The following is a 14,410-nucleotide window of genomic DNA, read 5'->3' as shown; positions in this document are numbered from 1 at the left end:
CTTTGTTCTAAATTAAAAACCAAACTTACTACAATCTGATCTTCTTCTATCAGTTTTCCGATGCTGATAAGATGGAACTCTACTGTATTTTTACTCCCTCAGTCCAATTTTGTTCCATCTCTTCCATTCAAGGAAGTGGGAAAATCAAGGTCGTTTATTGATGGCTGAATTTCTTTGTTATTGAAGGGAAGGTAAGAATGAAAACACCTGAAGTTTCACACGCTTATTTTAATGCAATCAGGATACAGAAATAGTCAAACATAATTTTAAATTGAAGAATGCAGACTATCAGTGCTCCATACATAAAGATTTCCCGAAAAATAGTATCTACAAATTGCAGCAAGTACCTAGAGCAAAAACATTTTCTCCTCTACATCTTTGACCATTTGGGTAGTCATAAAAAAAAAAAAAAGTAAAGCTTCACCCCCAAGAGAATCCTGTTTCATAGTCCTTTGGATATAGTTTAACCCTAGATCATTGTCACTTTATTATTTAAGACGTTTCCTGAGTTCAGATGTAACAAGAAGTGTGGTTTGTTTATAGACAGAATGGTTGTTTCTGAGCTCTTCCTTGTAGGTGTAAAAGATGGGAAAGAGTGAATCAATGGTTTGGCTCATTCACAAAATAAAAGCCACTGTGTATTCCAGAAGTGACAAAAAAGACTAGAATAAGGCTAAGGCGGGAAGGGCACAATGATGAATTAGTACAGAATTGCTCTGCCCTTGGTCTTTATGTGAGCACAATTACCACCTACATCTTCAGACTTTGGGCTCTTTAGTAGGACCTGCATACTGAAGCTCCCAATTAGTTCACAACACATGTCTGCCTCCAGGATATAGAGAGACTTAAGTTCTACAGATAAAGGATAAGTTCTGCTTTTCTCAGCAGAAAAATATTTTACTCAGAAGCAATATATAACACAACAATATCCATGTCCTAGAAAGGGCAGAGAGCATTTTAGCAAAGCAAGACTCTAGCCTTAAAAGAAATAAAATAACTGACCTCTGCACCTCATTATAAGTTTTTAGATTTCTACTTAGAAGATATACTTCACAACTATTTCCCCCCCATTATTTTGCATTGCCTTCTGCATTAAAACTTTTCATTAAATCTTAGTCCTTATTTATTAGAGGAATGCTGTGAATAAATCCAATGAATTCATGATTAGATCAGTAATGCATCTAATTGTTACTCATTCTTGTTTCATACTAATTTGTTATTTCTGACTGTAGTAATAGCAACTCCACTGGGAAAATCAAAATTATGTATGAATAATCCCCACGCAATTTTAACAACTTCCAGACATATACTATCACAGATTCTGAATTCAGATGAGATTTCTTATAGTTTATGTACTAGAAATTTGCCCATCACCTGCATAAAATGAAAGATCAAAATCTTGGCAAATCCAGTTTAGATAGTAAGAAATGAGAAAGAGCTCTACTAAAGATTGGAAAGCTGCTGCCAGTCAGACACAATATGTGGCCAAATGGAGAATCAAACTGATCTGTTTAAAACAGATTCTTATGTTCTTATGGAATGAAGAGATTATAGACTACTATAAATACATTTTGCAGCATATTAGCCCAGATAACCTAAACAAAATCTAAAAGCAGTAGACAAACAATTGTTTGATTAAAATGAAAAACACTGCAGAAACAAGATCTGAAGAGTCTGCTTCTAATCTGTATGTGTGTTTGATTGTGTGTATGTATATGAGAGGAATGAAATAATGAACGAATGACTTGAATGCAAGGGAACAAGACTTGGAAATTCTTGGATAGTTTTCTGTTTGGCTGTGTAATTATTTCTCTGGATCACCTGTTGTGCAAATCCATTGTGAGGTTAACTAGTAAAATTTGGACTGAAAAATGTAAACAAATCATCTGTCAAACTCCAATGAAGACTACTGTAGTTTCGTCTCTAAGAGAACTGGCTGAAAACATTAACTTTCCCCTCAGCCTCCAAGAACACTGCTCTATCTACTATACCTTAATAATTACTTCTGGAAATTTAAATGTCTTTCTTTCAGCATCTCGAGTCCAGGACACCTGTGTGTCCCCCGAAACACCCCACTTTAAAATGATGTGTGCTAAATATTCCCTTCAAAGAAAAAGAAGGGAAGGCCTGGCAAGGCTTGGGTCTCTTCAGTACTTCTTGTTGCCAGGATTATTTTTGTTGAATAGGCTGACCTTGTTGGCAGTGGAAGACTCTAATTTCACTTTATCCATTAAGGTTTTCTTAATGGCAGCTGGGGAGACTTTCTCCTGGTCAGCCAAACACTGTAGTTCCCTGTTGAAGACAGAGAATGGATTAACAAATCGAAGAACGCAACGGATGTGTGTGTGGGCATTTATTTTTGCTATGTGCAAGCATACCGTGTCCTGATGCAGGAGGCCTCCACAGCATTGATAAGCAGTGAGCGGAAACCACCACTCTCTAGGAAGTGGAGAGCATAGATGGTAGCACCTCCTGGTGAGCAAACATTGTCCTTAAGCTGTCCAGGGTGTTGCTCAGAATCCAACAGCATTTTGGCAGCTCCCTGTTGTATTGGGTAGACAAGACAAAGGCAATTTAGGGGATGGGAGCAGTGCATTTCTTTAAGTTATATTTAGCTGGATCTTTGAGGGAGAAAATGTAAATTATGGCAGACAGAGTTCCTTAAAACTATAAATTGGCCATTGAATTTTTTTTTTTTAATCTGACCTATCTCATAGGATTGAATGATCCAATAGTGTTTCTGTTTCTTTGTACTGTACTTTCATAGCTGGGTGGTAATAGGGTCCTTCTTTCAATTTCAAACACCAGTTTTTTAAAAAACAAATCATCTTTTTCACCTATCAAATATCAGGAAGCTGAGTAGTCAATGACCATTCTGATAAGCACAAGCTCAGATACTGACCAATAAGGCTTGAGCTCCCAATCGGACTGCCAGCCTACGAGGAAGGCCCATCTTCACCCCTCCATCTGCCAGGGCATCCAGGGCTGTGAATGCCTAGGAAAAAAGTAGTTAAAGAGAAGTAAACAGTCTGGAAGTGGAACATAACAACGCAATGTGTTTTTCTGATTATCCAAATCAATGTTTCCCAACCTTGGCAACTTGAAGATATCTGGACTTCAACTCCCAGAATTCCCCAGCCAGCATTTGCTGGCTGGGGAATTCTGGGAGTTGAAGTCCAAATATCTTCAAGCTGCCAAGGTTGGGAAACACTGATCTAAATCATGACTATTATCCTTCTCGTCTTTCCTATTGCCTGCTCCTATTACATTGGTTGTATCTTATAATTTATGATTGTATCTTATGATCTATGTATATTATGATTTATGACTTTGTTACTTGTGTATATACTAAGAGCTTAAGCATCAGAGACAAATTCCTTGTGTGTCCAATCACACTTGGCCAATAAAGAATATTCTATTCTGTTCTGTTCCGATCAGAGTTTCTCAAATCAGTGCCCTCTAACTGTGCAGCAGCTACAATGTCAAGAACTTCCCATCAGTACAGACTGAGGCAACTGCTGTATTCCAGAATTTTAACAGTGGATCCTTGTAGCCTAGGACAGTGTGGAATAAATCACCTAGAACAGTGATGGTGAACCTAGGTCACGGGTGGCACAAGGATCTATATCTGCTGGCTCACAAACCGTTGCCCTAGCTCCGCTCCAACGTGCATGTGAGTGCCGGCCAGCTGATTTTTGGCTCACACGGAGGGCATTTTAGGCTTCTAGAGAGCCCCCAGAGGGATGGGGGATGGCATTTTTACCCTCCCCAGGCTCCAGGGAAGCATTTGGAGCCTGGGGAGGGTGAAACACAAACCTACTGGGCCCATCAGAAGTTGGGAAACAGGACGTTTCTGGCATCCAGGGAGCGGAGAAAACTGTTTTTGCACTCTCCCCCCCAGGCATTGAATTATGAGTGTGGGCTTTTGTGCAAGCACAATAGCGCATGTGCATGCTCTTTCGTCACTCAATGAAAAAAAGGTTCGCCATCACTGACCTAGAACTCCAATAATTCTAATGACATCTAGGAAATGAAGCACTTGGTTATAAATCTTTATTGTCAAATATCGGCTTCCTTGTAAAATAAGATACAGTGATCCTGTGTTTTTCGCGGGGGTTGCGTTCCAAGACCACCCATGAAAAACGAATTTCCGTGAAGTAGAATAAATTTTTTTTAATGTATTTAACGAATATTTGGACTTTTAAAACTCTCCCTGTATTGTTAACAACCCATCGCTGCTGACCGCTGAGAGAGCCCAGTTTCTCTCAGCAGTCAGCAGCAGTGGTAGCGGCTTTCCTGTAGTTGGGCGGCGGCGGACGATCTTCAGAGAGTTGAGAAGCATCCACGAACTGGAGGACAAAACCAGCCGAGCCTTCTCCTGTGACGCGTGGGCTGAAGGAAGACACCACTGCAGTTTACCCTCCCACCCCCTACACAAACAAACTGTCCCTGCCCCGGCATTGTAAGCCATAAGCCCCCTCTGAAAAAACCCATGAAGTAGCAAAAGATGAACCACGAAGTAGCAAGGGATTACTGTATAGCATAAAATCAGTTGCATTTCTGCATATAATCCTACCCTCACCCCACCACCCAAAACTTTTATACCCTTTTTGAAGAATACAGCAAAGATGTGGCACATACATAAGCAGGTCCACTGCCACTGAGTCCCGTCACAGCATCTATCAAATCTTCTTCCACTTCAGTGCAGAAGCCCACACTTGCCATCAGTTGTTCCAAGAGCTTCCCATCTTCCACTTCTGCATGCGTGCCTGTGGCATAAACAGTGGCCCCTTCCCGCACAATGACTGGTGTGTTCGTCATGCACCTGATCACTTTTGGGGTGGGGTTGAAGGCAGAAAGTTTCTTGAGACAAAAATAAGAGAAACAATTGAGGACACTTAATTCAGATACTTTAAAAAAAAAATTACCGTAGATCTGACAAGTGCTCAAGAAAATCCAACTGTGACAGGTAGGAAAGAATCAGTGCATGTTCGTTTGTACCCATATAGCAACTCTTCATATTTTTAAATGAAATATGGCCAGGTGAGGGTGGAGATTTCAGCTAGAAACCTATTCTTCCCCCTAAGCACTTATTTCTTATTCAAATATCAGAAGATCCTTACAGAAGAAATACTAAAAGTTTTAAAAACATTGCATTGGCATTCCCCAACTTGCTGCCCCTCCAGATGCATTGTAATCCCATTTTCCTAACTGCGGAACTAATCATTATAGAAATTGTAATCCCAGCACATCTAGAAATGTCAAGTACAAAAAAGCTAAATTATACATAACAGACACCAGCCCAATTGCTCCATTTGCAATTTAAGGAATGTTCATAGGGTGACATATTATATAGGATAATTTATCACATTATGAGAATTCAATCAAAATAATAATTTATTAAATGTAGAACAAGTTATATTTATTTATTCAGGTTGAGAAGAATTTATTAACTCATAATAATTTAGCAATTCATGCTGATTTATCCAGAATCAAAATTTCTGATAATTTCTCCAGTGCAATAATTTATGATAATACATCTGAGATAATAATCATGATTTATGATAATATATAATTTATCCAGGATAATGACTTATTGTAATTTATTAAATTATGGTAATTTACCCAGAATGAGAATAATTTATAATAATTATGCCATAACAATTTATTAATTTATGCCTTACTACTTTATGATAGTTCATCTGGGTAATATTCATAATGTATAATACCTTATCCAGAGTAGTAGTTATTTATTTATTAATTCATAATTTATTGGGTAATATACTCAATCAATGCTTCTGGTGTAATATTCATAATTTATTACAATTTATGCTAATTTGAAATAATTTATGCTATTTTACTCATATTGATAAACATAATTTATTAATGCCAATTTATGCAGGGTGATAGCCAGCTTAGTTACAAAGCCATTTACTAGATCATCGATTGGAAATACAACAGTATGTCTTCATTCTATATAAGCAAAGCAATTACATTTGTTTCACTATCACCACCCACATTATTAATTTGTTCTTCAGAAATGTCTGCTAGCTGTACTTCCCTTGCACATCTCTAGACCCAAGAAACTTAATACAGAGGAATACTGATTCTCACCTTTTCAATTGAGCTGATAGTAACACCAGCAGCACACGAGACTACAATATGTCGATCTTCTATGTCCGAGCCAATTTCATCCAAGATAAAGGGAATTATGGGAGGTTTCACAGCCAGAAACAGGACATCACTGTTTTTAACTGTCTCCTTGTTGCTTATGGTAAAATTTACACCCATTTTCTAGAATTAAGAAGTTGCATAACAATTGATGAAGCACCTCTTTGTGCTGAGATTGTAACAAGGACAATTGAATGAAGCATGAACCAGGCAAGCTTGGGCACAAATTTATTTTCCTAAAATTACAAAGGCAAAATAAACTTTATAGATTAAAGCCAAAATAATCTTGCATCTTGATTTTAAATGGGCAAAAAAACGAGGCACATGTAAAGATTCAACTGTTTTGATTACTGGGGTTGGGATGAGGTTTTTCATCGAAATAACTGCACCAGCTTGCAGACAAACTGAGATAGAGAGGAACTTTGGGGGAAGAATCATATATTCTATTTGGAACATATTTATTTTATTTTATTTATTGGATTTGTATGCCGCCCCTCTCCGTAGACTCGGGGCGGCTAACAACAATGATAAAAACAGCATGTAACAATCCAATAATAAAACAACTAAAAACCCTTATTATAAAACCAAACATACACACAAACATACCATGCATCAGTATCTAGATGTATATTCTAGATATCTAGATGTATATTCAGTATCTAGATGTATATTTTAATACTTATGATAGTACTGTTTTATCACGTGCTATGATGATTCTTGTACAGGCTGTCCTCGACTTACAACAGTTCATTTAGTGACCATTCAAAGTTACAGCAGCACTGAAAAAAGCAACATGACCATTTTTCAGGGATTCAGCTTTGTAGCATCTCTGTAGTCACATGATCAAAATTCAGATGCTTGGCAACTGGTTCAGACCATTGCTGTGTCCCAAGGTTGTGTGATCACCTTTCTCAACACTGACAAGCAAAATCAAGGGGGAAGCCAGACTTACTTAACAACCGAGTTGTGAATCACTTAACAATTGTGACAAGAAAGTTGTAAAATGGGGCAAAACTCATTTAACAAACTCTCACTTAATAACAGAAAATTTGGGCTCAATTGTGCTTGTAAGTTGAGGACTACCTGTTATTAAGTGAGAGTTTGTTAAATGAGTTTTGCCCCATTTTACAAGTTTCTTGTACATTTTATAATCCAAACCACAACATGTAATGTATCCCGATTAACAGAAAAATTGTAACAGAAAAAATTCTGACTGGGAAATTTAGTTCCTGTAGACATAATATCAGAGCTAAAAAAAGCCTAAACTATCTCAGTACATGGCTGAAGCATGAAATGCCCAAGTTCATTTTGGAACTACAAGCCACTATTCTGGTTTGCCACTAGAAGTATGCCGCTCTCCCTATTGTTGCTATCACATCCACTGGATCTCTCTGCTAGTAATCATGGATAAACAAAGTTGTAAGTTCTGTGGTTGGTGACTATGATGTATAAAGTATGAGTTCGACTTTATTCAATTTGGAACAAGCCAGACTGGTGCCAGAATTCTGTTCTTGGCATCAGGATATGGGTTGTTCCAAGATGAACCAGCAAGATTCTTGCCGAGCTATGTGAGGAAATCAAACCAAAAAACACCTGATTTGTCAGTTGGATTCACTTCCAGGAGTCTTCAGTGACATCAATCAAAGCAGTGTGCACAACATGTTCAGCATACAAACAGAGCTACCAAGAGTTGTATGAGAGTTTTGAGATAGAAAAGAGGCATTTTAATATTTCAAATGCTATAACCTACCCTCAAGCCTGATACTGTTGGGAGATCAGTGTCTGGTGAGCTTGCTGTTATCTTGTGGGCAGCCAAAATCCCTAGAAAAACAAATAATATGTTTCATTTTGCTACAGCTTCCTGTATGTTGTTCAAGTGATGATTCAGTTCTTATCAGAGGCATAGTTACCGTGTTTCCCCGAAAATAAGACAGCGTCTTATATTAATTTTTGCTCCCAAAGATGCACTACATCTTACTTTCAGGGGATGTCTTATTTTTTTCCAAATAATTGTATCCTGTATGCAGCAAAAATGCATCCAAACACGCAGCCGCATGTTGGATGCGTATTGGATGTGTTTTAAAACTAATTGATGCAGCGTTTGGCGATGCAATTTATTGACAGCAGTGTTATATATGTTCTGTTCAGGAATGTTGCAAAACGAAAGGTCTCCTATGTCTTACTTCCAGGGGATGCCTTATATTAGACAATTCTTTTTAAAAAAAATATAATTTATTTATGAATATAAAAAAGGGGAGGGAGGGAAGTATGAACAGAAAGGAAAAAGGGGTAAGGGGAGAGGCAATTCTATGAAACCTCTCCTATGTCTTACTTTCGGGGGTGACTTATTTTTGGGGAAACAGGGTAGTTAGATAGGCCCCTCCAGTAGTGAGAGAGTTAAGATGCAGAGTGCCACCAGGCTGATAGAAAAGGAAGAGGAAGGTCACTCGGGCATTTCTTCCATGTTATAGCAACAATGTAGAAGAGTTCCCTCCTCTGTTTAAAGTATCATTTTCTCCCCCTCCTGCTTGACCATTTGACTCATAAGGAACTCATCTCCCCTCCCTAGTTGTATGAGACCCCTTTTCTTTTTATCATAACTACTAAATAAATCTAGATGACCACTAGAGGACACTAAAGGATCTTTTTCAGTATTTCTTTACTGCCATCTAGCTCCATTAATTTTTAGCTCTGGTAGTCCTACAACCCAGGTTTGTTGGAGCCTGTCAAAACCTGCTTTGCCGGCCTCCTCTGTATTCATTATATCATCATGTCTCATCTCAATACACCCATTTTGCTTTTCAGTCTCTTACCCAGTTTGTTTTTACTCCCTCTTATCAAATTGTAGATTATCCTTTTTTTTTTTAAGTGAAGAGATACTGAAATTTATTGATATATTTTTTAAAGTAAAGGAACATTCAAAACTAAGCTAATATATAAGCAGGCAAAGTTCATGCAAAACTACACCCTTGAGGACTTTGTTTTTAAATCTATGGAAAGTTCTGTGCTGTTTTTTTTACAATGTTTGCAGTCTCATGACCATTAAGCCAGTCTCCTAGTCTGTAATTATACTATTTCGTAAGAAGGAGGATAAAAAAGCCTCCTAGAAATTAGGAGAGGCTTCTAGGGTTCTGGCTGCTGTGATATGAATATTTAAATGCACCTCGGATTCTCCTAAAAATATAGCATACATTTATCTGCTTGTATCTCATTAATATTTTCCCAAAAGTACTGTAACAATCTGGAAAGAGTGGTAATATAGTAACATGAATTCCAAAATACAAAAAGAGATTAGTTTCAAACTTGTATCTAACTCAGAGGTGGGTACCTCCCAGTTAGGACTGGATTGTACGAACCAATAGCGATCCACTGGTGATGTCATGATGACGTCACAGATCTGGTTCGGTCGGTGCCAGTCTGTGGGCACTGCCATCTTTTTCTTTTTTGGAATGTTTTGTGAATTTCTTACTGTTCACTGGCATTTTTTCCTCTGCTGCTGCTTGAAAAAGGGCCCTCCCACCATCCCCTAGGGTTTATACTTACCTTTATTCCTCCCCCCCAAGCACAGCTGATCAGCTCCACAGCTGTGTTTCAGGCTGATTATAGATACTGAGCATGCACAGAAGCAGAATTGCATACGTGCAAGCGTATCAAGTACGTGCGCTTGAAACATTGCAATGCGAACCAGTGGCGAAGGAAAGTAAAACCCATCCCTGATCTAACTCTACTGAGTTCCAACAAAAGTAGCCCTATGTCTCCATTACAATAAGCTCATTACACAAAGTATGCTTGAATCAAGGAAAAAATAAAATTTTTGAGAGACAAACAGATGGATACCACAAGGAACCAGGTTAAAAATTTAGTACCATTTCTAATGGTTCAGAAACATCACATTTAAGTTATTACATGCACATTACTTGATTTACACACAGTTAATTAAATAACACAATTGGCTTTGTCTGCACAGTAATTACTAAATCAAAAGCAAACAAACCACATAAAATGCTGGGAAAATGTGTAAGAAAGTTGCCGAATTAAATACACTGCTCAAAAAAAAAAAAAAAGGGAACACTTAAACAACACAATATAACTCCAAGTAAATCCAACTTCTGTGAAATCAAACTGTCCACTTAGGAAGCAACACTGATTGACAATCAATTTCACATGCTGTTGCGCACATTCAACTTTGTACAGAACAAAGTATTCAATGAGAATAAGTGCATAAGTGCACCAGCCTGCCTTCCATCCCCTGTCCTAATGTCTCTCTTATGTTTCTACTAGCTCCATGTATTATTCCCAATGATTATTTCTTCCATATTATTCCTAATGCCTTATCTTCTATCCTTTTGTTGATGTTTTTTACTATGATTATATCATAGTAAAATCTGAAACCTACATTATGTATTGACAAATAAAATAAAAATATTCATTCAGATCTAGGAGGTGTTATTTCAGTGTTCCTTTTTTTTGAGCAGTATATAACACTGATCTATCAGTGAGTTCATTGCAAACCAGTCCCAATTTCTTGCATTTACCTACCTGCTGCCGTGAAGCCCCTCGCTAAGGAAAAGGCGAGCTGCCCCGCACCGATGAATCCCACACTCATGGTAACAAGTTTCTAGAAGTGACCTAATGGATCCCTGGAATATTTAAAAAGAAAGATTGAGAATATCAACTAAACGTGCCGGCGATTGTAATATAATTCTTGCAAATTACAGCAACAGTCTTTAGGTTTTGCACTAGATTTAGAGAATGAGTAGATTCAAGTACTGTATCTGGGACAAAAAAAAGTTTAGAAGGGCTACTGCAGGATTCCTAACTAACACTCACCCTCAACTTGACATGACAGCTTGTTTAATCTTTTTTTCCTTTCTTGGAGCCGGCTCCACCTCCCACCTGCTGCTCTGCTTTTCTTCCTGTCCATCCTACGGTCCCTCGTCCCTTGATCGCGATCTTCCATTTCTTCCCTCTGCATCGCTGATCGATCCTTTCCATATTCTTCAGGCTCTCCCCGACCAACACCCCCCCCTCCCCAATACGCGTCTCTCTATGGAGCCCACTTCCCCCCAGCGAACAAACCTGATACTCCCACGTGGCTCGTTCAGAATCAGAGGGAGGGTGTGAAGAGAAGCCGTGGCAAAGCACAGGACAAAGATAATTCATCAGCCAATCGGAAACGAGAGGGTGCGGCCTCCTTGTTTTCCCCTCCAATCAGCGGCTGAGCAAACGCATCGCCTGCTGGCTATTGGAGCAAGCTTTGTTTGCAGTTGCATCAGTCGACCTTCCACGGAGGCCGCGAAGGGCTGGTTTCTTCGAGCGATGCTCAGGCTTTCTAGTTTTTTTTTTGCCGCTAATGGCTGCTGCATCCTGGGCGTTTCCGTGATTACTACGATACAGTACGGATTCACGATTGCGCTGCCTCCTGGGAACTGTAGTCTTGGATGGGGGGGGAAAAACTCTGAAAAAATAGTTGATATAAAAATAGTGATACCTTTAAAGCATGTGGCTTCAAACTTGGCAACTTTAAGACTTGTGGACTTCAATTCCCAGAATTCTCTAGCCAGTTTTGCTTGCTGGAGAATTCTGGGAGTTGAAGTCCACAAGTGTTTGCAATGAAATTTGCACGGAAATCACGTCTTTTGATCCGACAGCAGTATTTTCTAACTGCGAATTCAACTTTAGGGAGAGAGTGAGGTTTCCAATAAGGTGTTTTTAATACTCGTCTTTGGTATATGCAGCATCTTGAAAACTGAAAAAGGAATTTCCAACTCTCACATAAAGTGAGTTCATTGTGGAAGGTGAATGATCCGAAGTAGTCCTTCACTGGTATTTTGCCACCTGTGCTAAGTTGTCTAGTCCAGTGATTTTCAACCTTTTTTGAGCTGCGGCACATTTTTTACATTTACAAAATCCTGGGGCACACCATCAACCAAAATGACACTCTAAGACAGTACATATTATACATATTGCCCCCCCCCCTTGTGTGTGTGGGTATACACACTCTTGAACCATTTCCCAAAACAGGTGAGGGCTGGGGGGGTTTTCTCTCTTATTCTTTGGGTGCTTTTTATCATATGCTTTAAATCAAGAGTCACTTCTCTCTTTTGTTTCTCTCTCTTTCCTCTCATTCTCTTCCTCAATCATTTTCTCATTTCTCTTTTTTTCTCCCCTTTTTTCTCACATTTCTCTCTCTCCCTCTCCTTCTCTCTCTTGCTTTCTTTCTCTCATACACAAACTCTCTTGCTTTCTTTCTCTCTTGCTTTCTTTCTCTTTCTCTCTTGCTTTCTTTCTCTCTTTCTCTCTCCCCCTGCTCTCTCTTGCTTTCTCTCTCTCTCGCTTGATTTCTTTCTCTCTCTCTCTTGCTTTCTTTATCTCTCTCTCTCTCTTTCTCTTTTCTTTCTTTCTCTCTTTCACTCTTTTCTCTCTCTTGCTTTCTTTCTCTCTCTCTCTTGCTTTCTTTCTCTTTCTCTTTCTCTCTCCCCTCTTGCGGCACACCTGACCATGTTCCACGGCACACGTTGAAAAACACTGGTCTAGTCTCTTGGTCAGTTGCCTATTCTCTATTCTTCTCCATTCTCAGCATCCTAAATCCCTCTATATAAATGTAATTTTTGTTACGAATTTTAACTTAAGGAGTAAAAACCAACACAAAACAAAATTGGAAAGAAAGGATAGAAAATGCAGGGGGGAATGAAAACCGAAAGGGGGTTCCCCTGTGGGATGTGTGGCCAATAAATTAGCTAAACAAATAAAAATGTAATTAAGAAAAAAAACAAGTATATAAAGAAGTTTGCTCAGGAATTTTGTCAGCTCCATTTTCAGAGTCATCTTCCGTTTGAAATATCTCTACGGAACTCCACTAATTCAGCTTTGTAAATACTTCTTGGTCTCACATGAGCCCTAAAAATAGCCTGTCTGCCTGTCTCTCTCACACACACATACACACACACAAACACACACATTCTTTTTACAACCCTGTAATCCTTTCCTTCAGGGTTGGGGTTTTTTTTAGATTACTACTAAAGTTGGAAGGGACCTTTTAGGTTATCTAGTCCAGTTTTTCCCAACCTTGGCAACTTGAAGATATCTGGACTTCAACTCCCATAATTCCCCAGCCAGCATTTGTTGGGAAACACTGATCTAGTCCACCCCAATACCCCACCCCACTCAAGCAGGAGGCCCTACACCAGTGATGGCGAACCTTTGGCATGGGTGCCACAGGTGGTATGTGGAGCTATATCTGCTTGCACGCAAGTCATTGCCCTAGCTCAGCGCCAACATGCATGTATGTGCCAAACAGCTGATTTTTGGCTCACACGGAGGCTTTGGGAGGGTGTTTTTGGCTTCCAGACAGCCTCCAGGAGGATGGGGGACAGTGTTTCTACCCTCTCCTGGCTGCAGGGAAGCCTTTGGAGCCTGGGAAGGGCGAAACATGAGCCTACTGGGCCCACCAAAAATTGGGAAACAGACCAATTCTGGCCACCAGAGGGCCTCCCGGGGGGGGGGGGAAAGCTATTTTCACCATCCCAAGGCATTAAATTATGGGTATGGGCACTCACGCATGCACAATAGTGCACATGAACGCTCTTTTGGCACCTGAAGGAAAAAAGGTTTGCCATCATTGCCCTACACCATTTTAGACAAATGGCAGTCCAAATTCTTCTTGAAAGTCTCCAGTGTTGGAGCTCTCACAACCTCCGCAGGCAAGCAGGCTTTCACTGCCAGAAAGTTACTCCTTATTTCCAGGTTGAATCTGTCCTTGGTCAGTTTGTTATTCCTTGTCTGGCCTTTTGGTGCTTTGGAAAACAGCCTGACACCCCACCCCCCACCCCCCTGTGGTAGCCCCTCGAGTACTGGAACACTGCTGTTATGTCTTCCCTGGTCCTTCTCATAGGGTCAGTGGAACTAAATGGAACTGAGAATTTATTGGCCAGACGCCCTTTTTGACGCCTGTGTGAAGACGCCTAAGTTGCTGGTATGATTGATAGGCAAGTCAATATCCTGGTTTACATCACTAGAACCAATTAGGAAATACAAAGAATAGCAGTAACACCATTAAAGAAATTATGAAACTGAAATTCTCTAAAGAGAAGTTGTGCTGGAAAGAAGGCTGCCATACAGAGATCCTGGCTTTCTGGGTTTCTTCCCGTGTAGGATTTAGAAATTTCTGGTGACGTTTCGACGAGGTCCCACTCGTCATCTTCAGGCTAGTGTTTCTGTCCTTGTTCTAGGGCGAACA

General features: G+C 39.6%; 1 protein-coding gene across 2 annotated transcripts; it reads right to left on the bottom strand.

Moving 5' to 3' along the window:
* Positions 1 to 208: 208 nt before the first annotated feature.
* On the bottom strand, positions 209 to 11,561 carry PYCR1 (pyrroline-5-carboxylate reductase 1). 2 transcript variants are annotated; one of them, XM_070740081.1, is made up of 8 exons: positions 11,251 to 11,561; positions 10,711 to 10,811; positions 7,922 to 7,992; positions 6,115 to 6,294; positions 4,642 to 4,863; positions 2,903 to 2,995; positions 2,379 to 2,542; positions 209 to 2,292 (listed from the first exon to the last, which is right to left on the bottom strand). In XM_070740081.1, the coding sequence occupies exons 2-8, from the start codon at positions 10,775 to 10,777 to the stop codon at positions 2,148 to 2,150; spliced, it is 942 nt and encodes a 313-aa protein (XP_070596182.1). In that variant the 5' UTR covers positions 10,778 to 10,811; positions 11,251 to 11,561; the 3' UTR covers positions 209 to 2,147. The 2 variants fall into 2 exon arrangements, with proteins under 2 accessions (XP_070596182.1, XP_070596183.1); XM_070740082.1 differs by having other exon boundaries at positions 11,002 to 11,314.
* Between the last annotated feature and the right edge of the window lie 2,849 nt (positions 11,562 to 14,410).

Source organism: Erythrolamprus reginae, chromosome 2, assembly GCF_031021105.1.
Source record: "Erythrolamprus reginae isolate rEryReg1 chromosome 2, rEryReg1.hap1, whole genome shotgun sequence".
Classification (NCBI taxonomy): Eukaryota; Metazoa; Chordata; class Lepidosauria; order Squamata; family Dipsadidae; genus Erythrolamprus; species Erythrolamprus reginae.
This window is presented reverse-complemented; position numbering and strand designations above follow the sequence as displayed.

Excerpts from the sequence above, each read along its gene's own strand:
- PYCR1 (XM_070740081.1), bottom strand. The coding sequence starts at position 10,777 with ATGAGTGTGGGATTCATCGGTGCGGGGCAGCTCGCCTTTTCCTTAGCG. Across the intron at positions 4,864-6,114 it reads CTATCAGCTCAATTGAAAAG|AAACTTTCTGCCTTCAACCC; the intron begins GTGAGAATCAGT and ends TTTTGTCTCAAG. Across the intron at positions 2,543-2,902 it reads TGGGAGCTCAAGCCTTATTG|GGAGCTGCCAAAATGCTGTT; the intron begins GTCAGTATCTGA and ends CCAATACAACAG.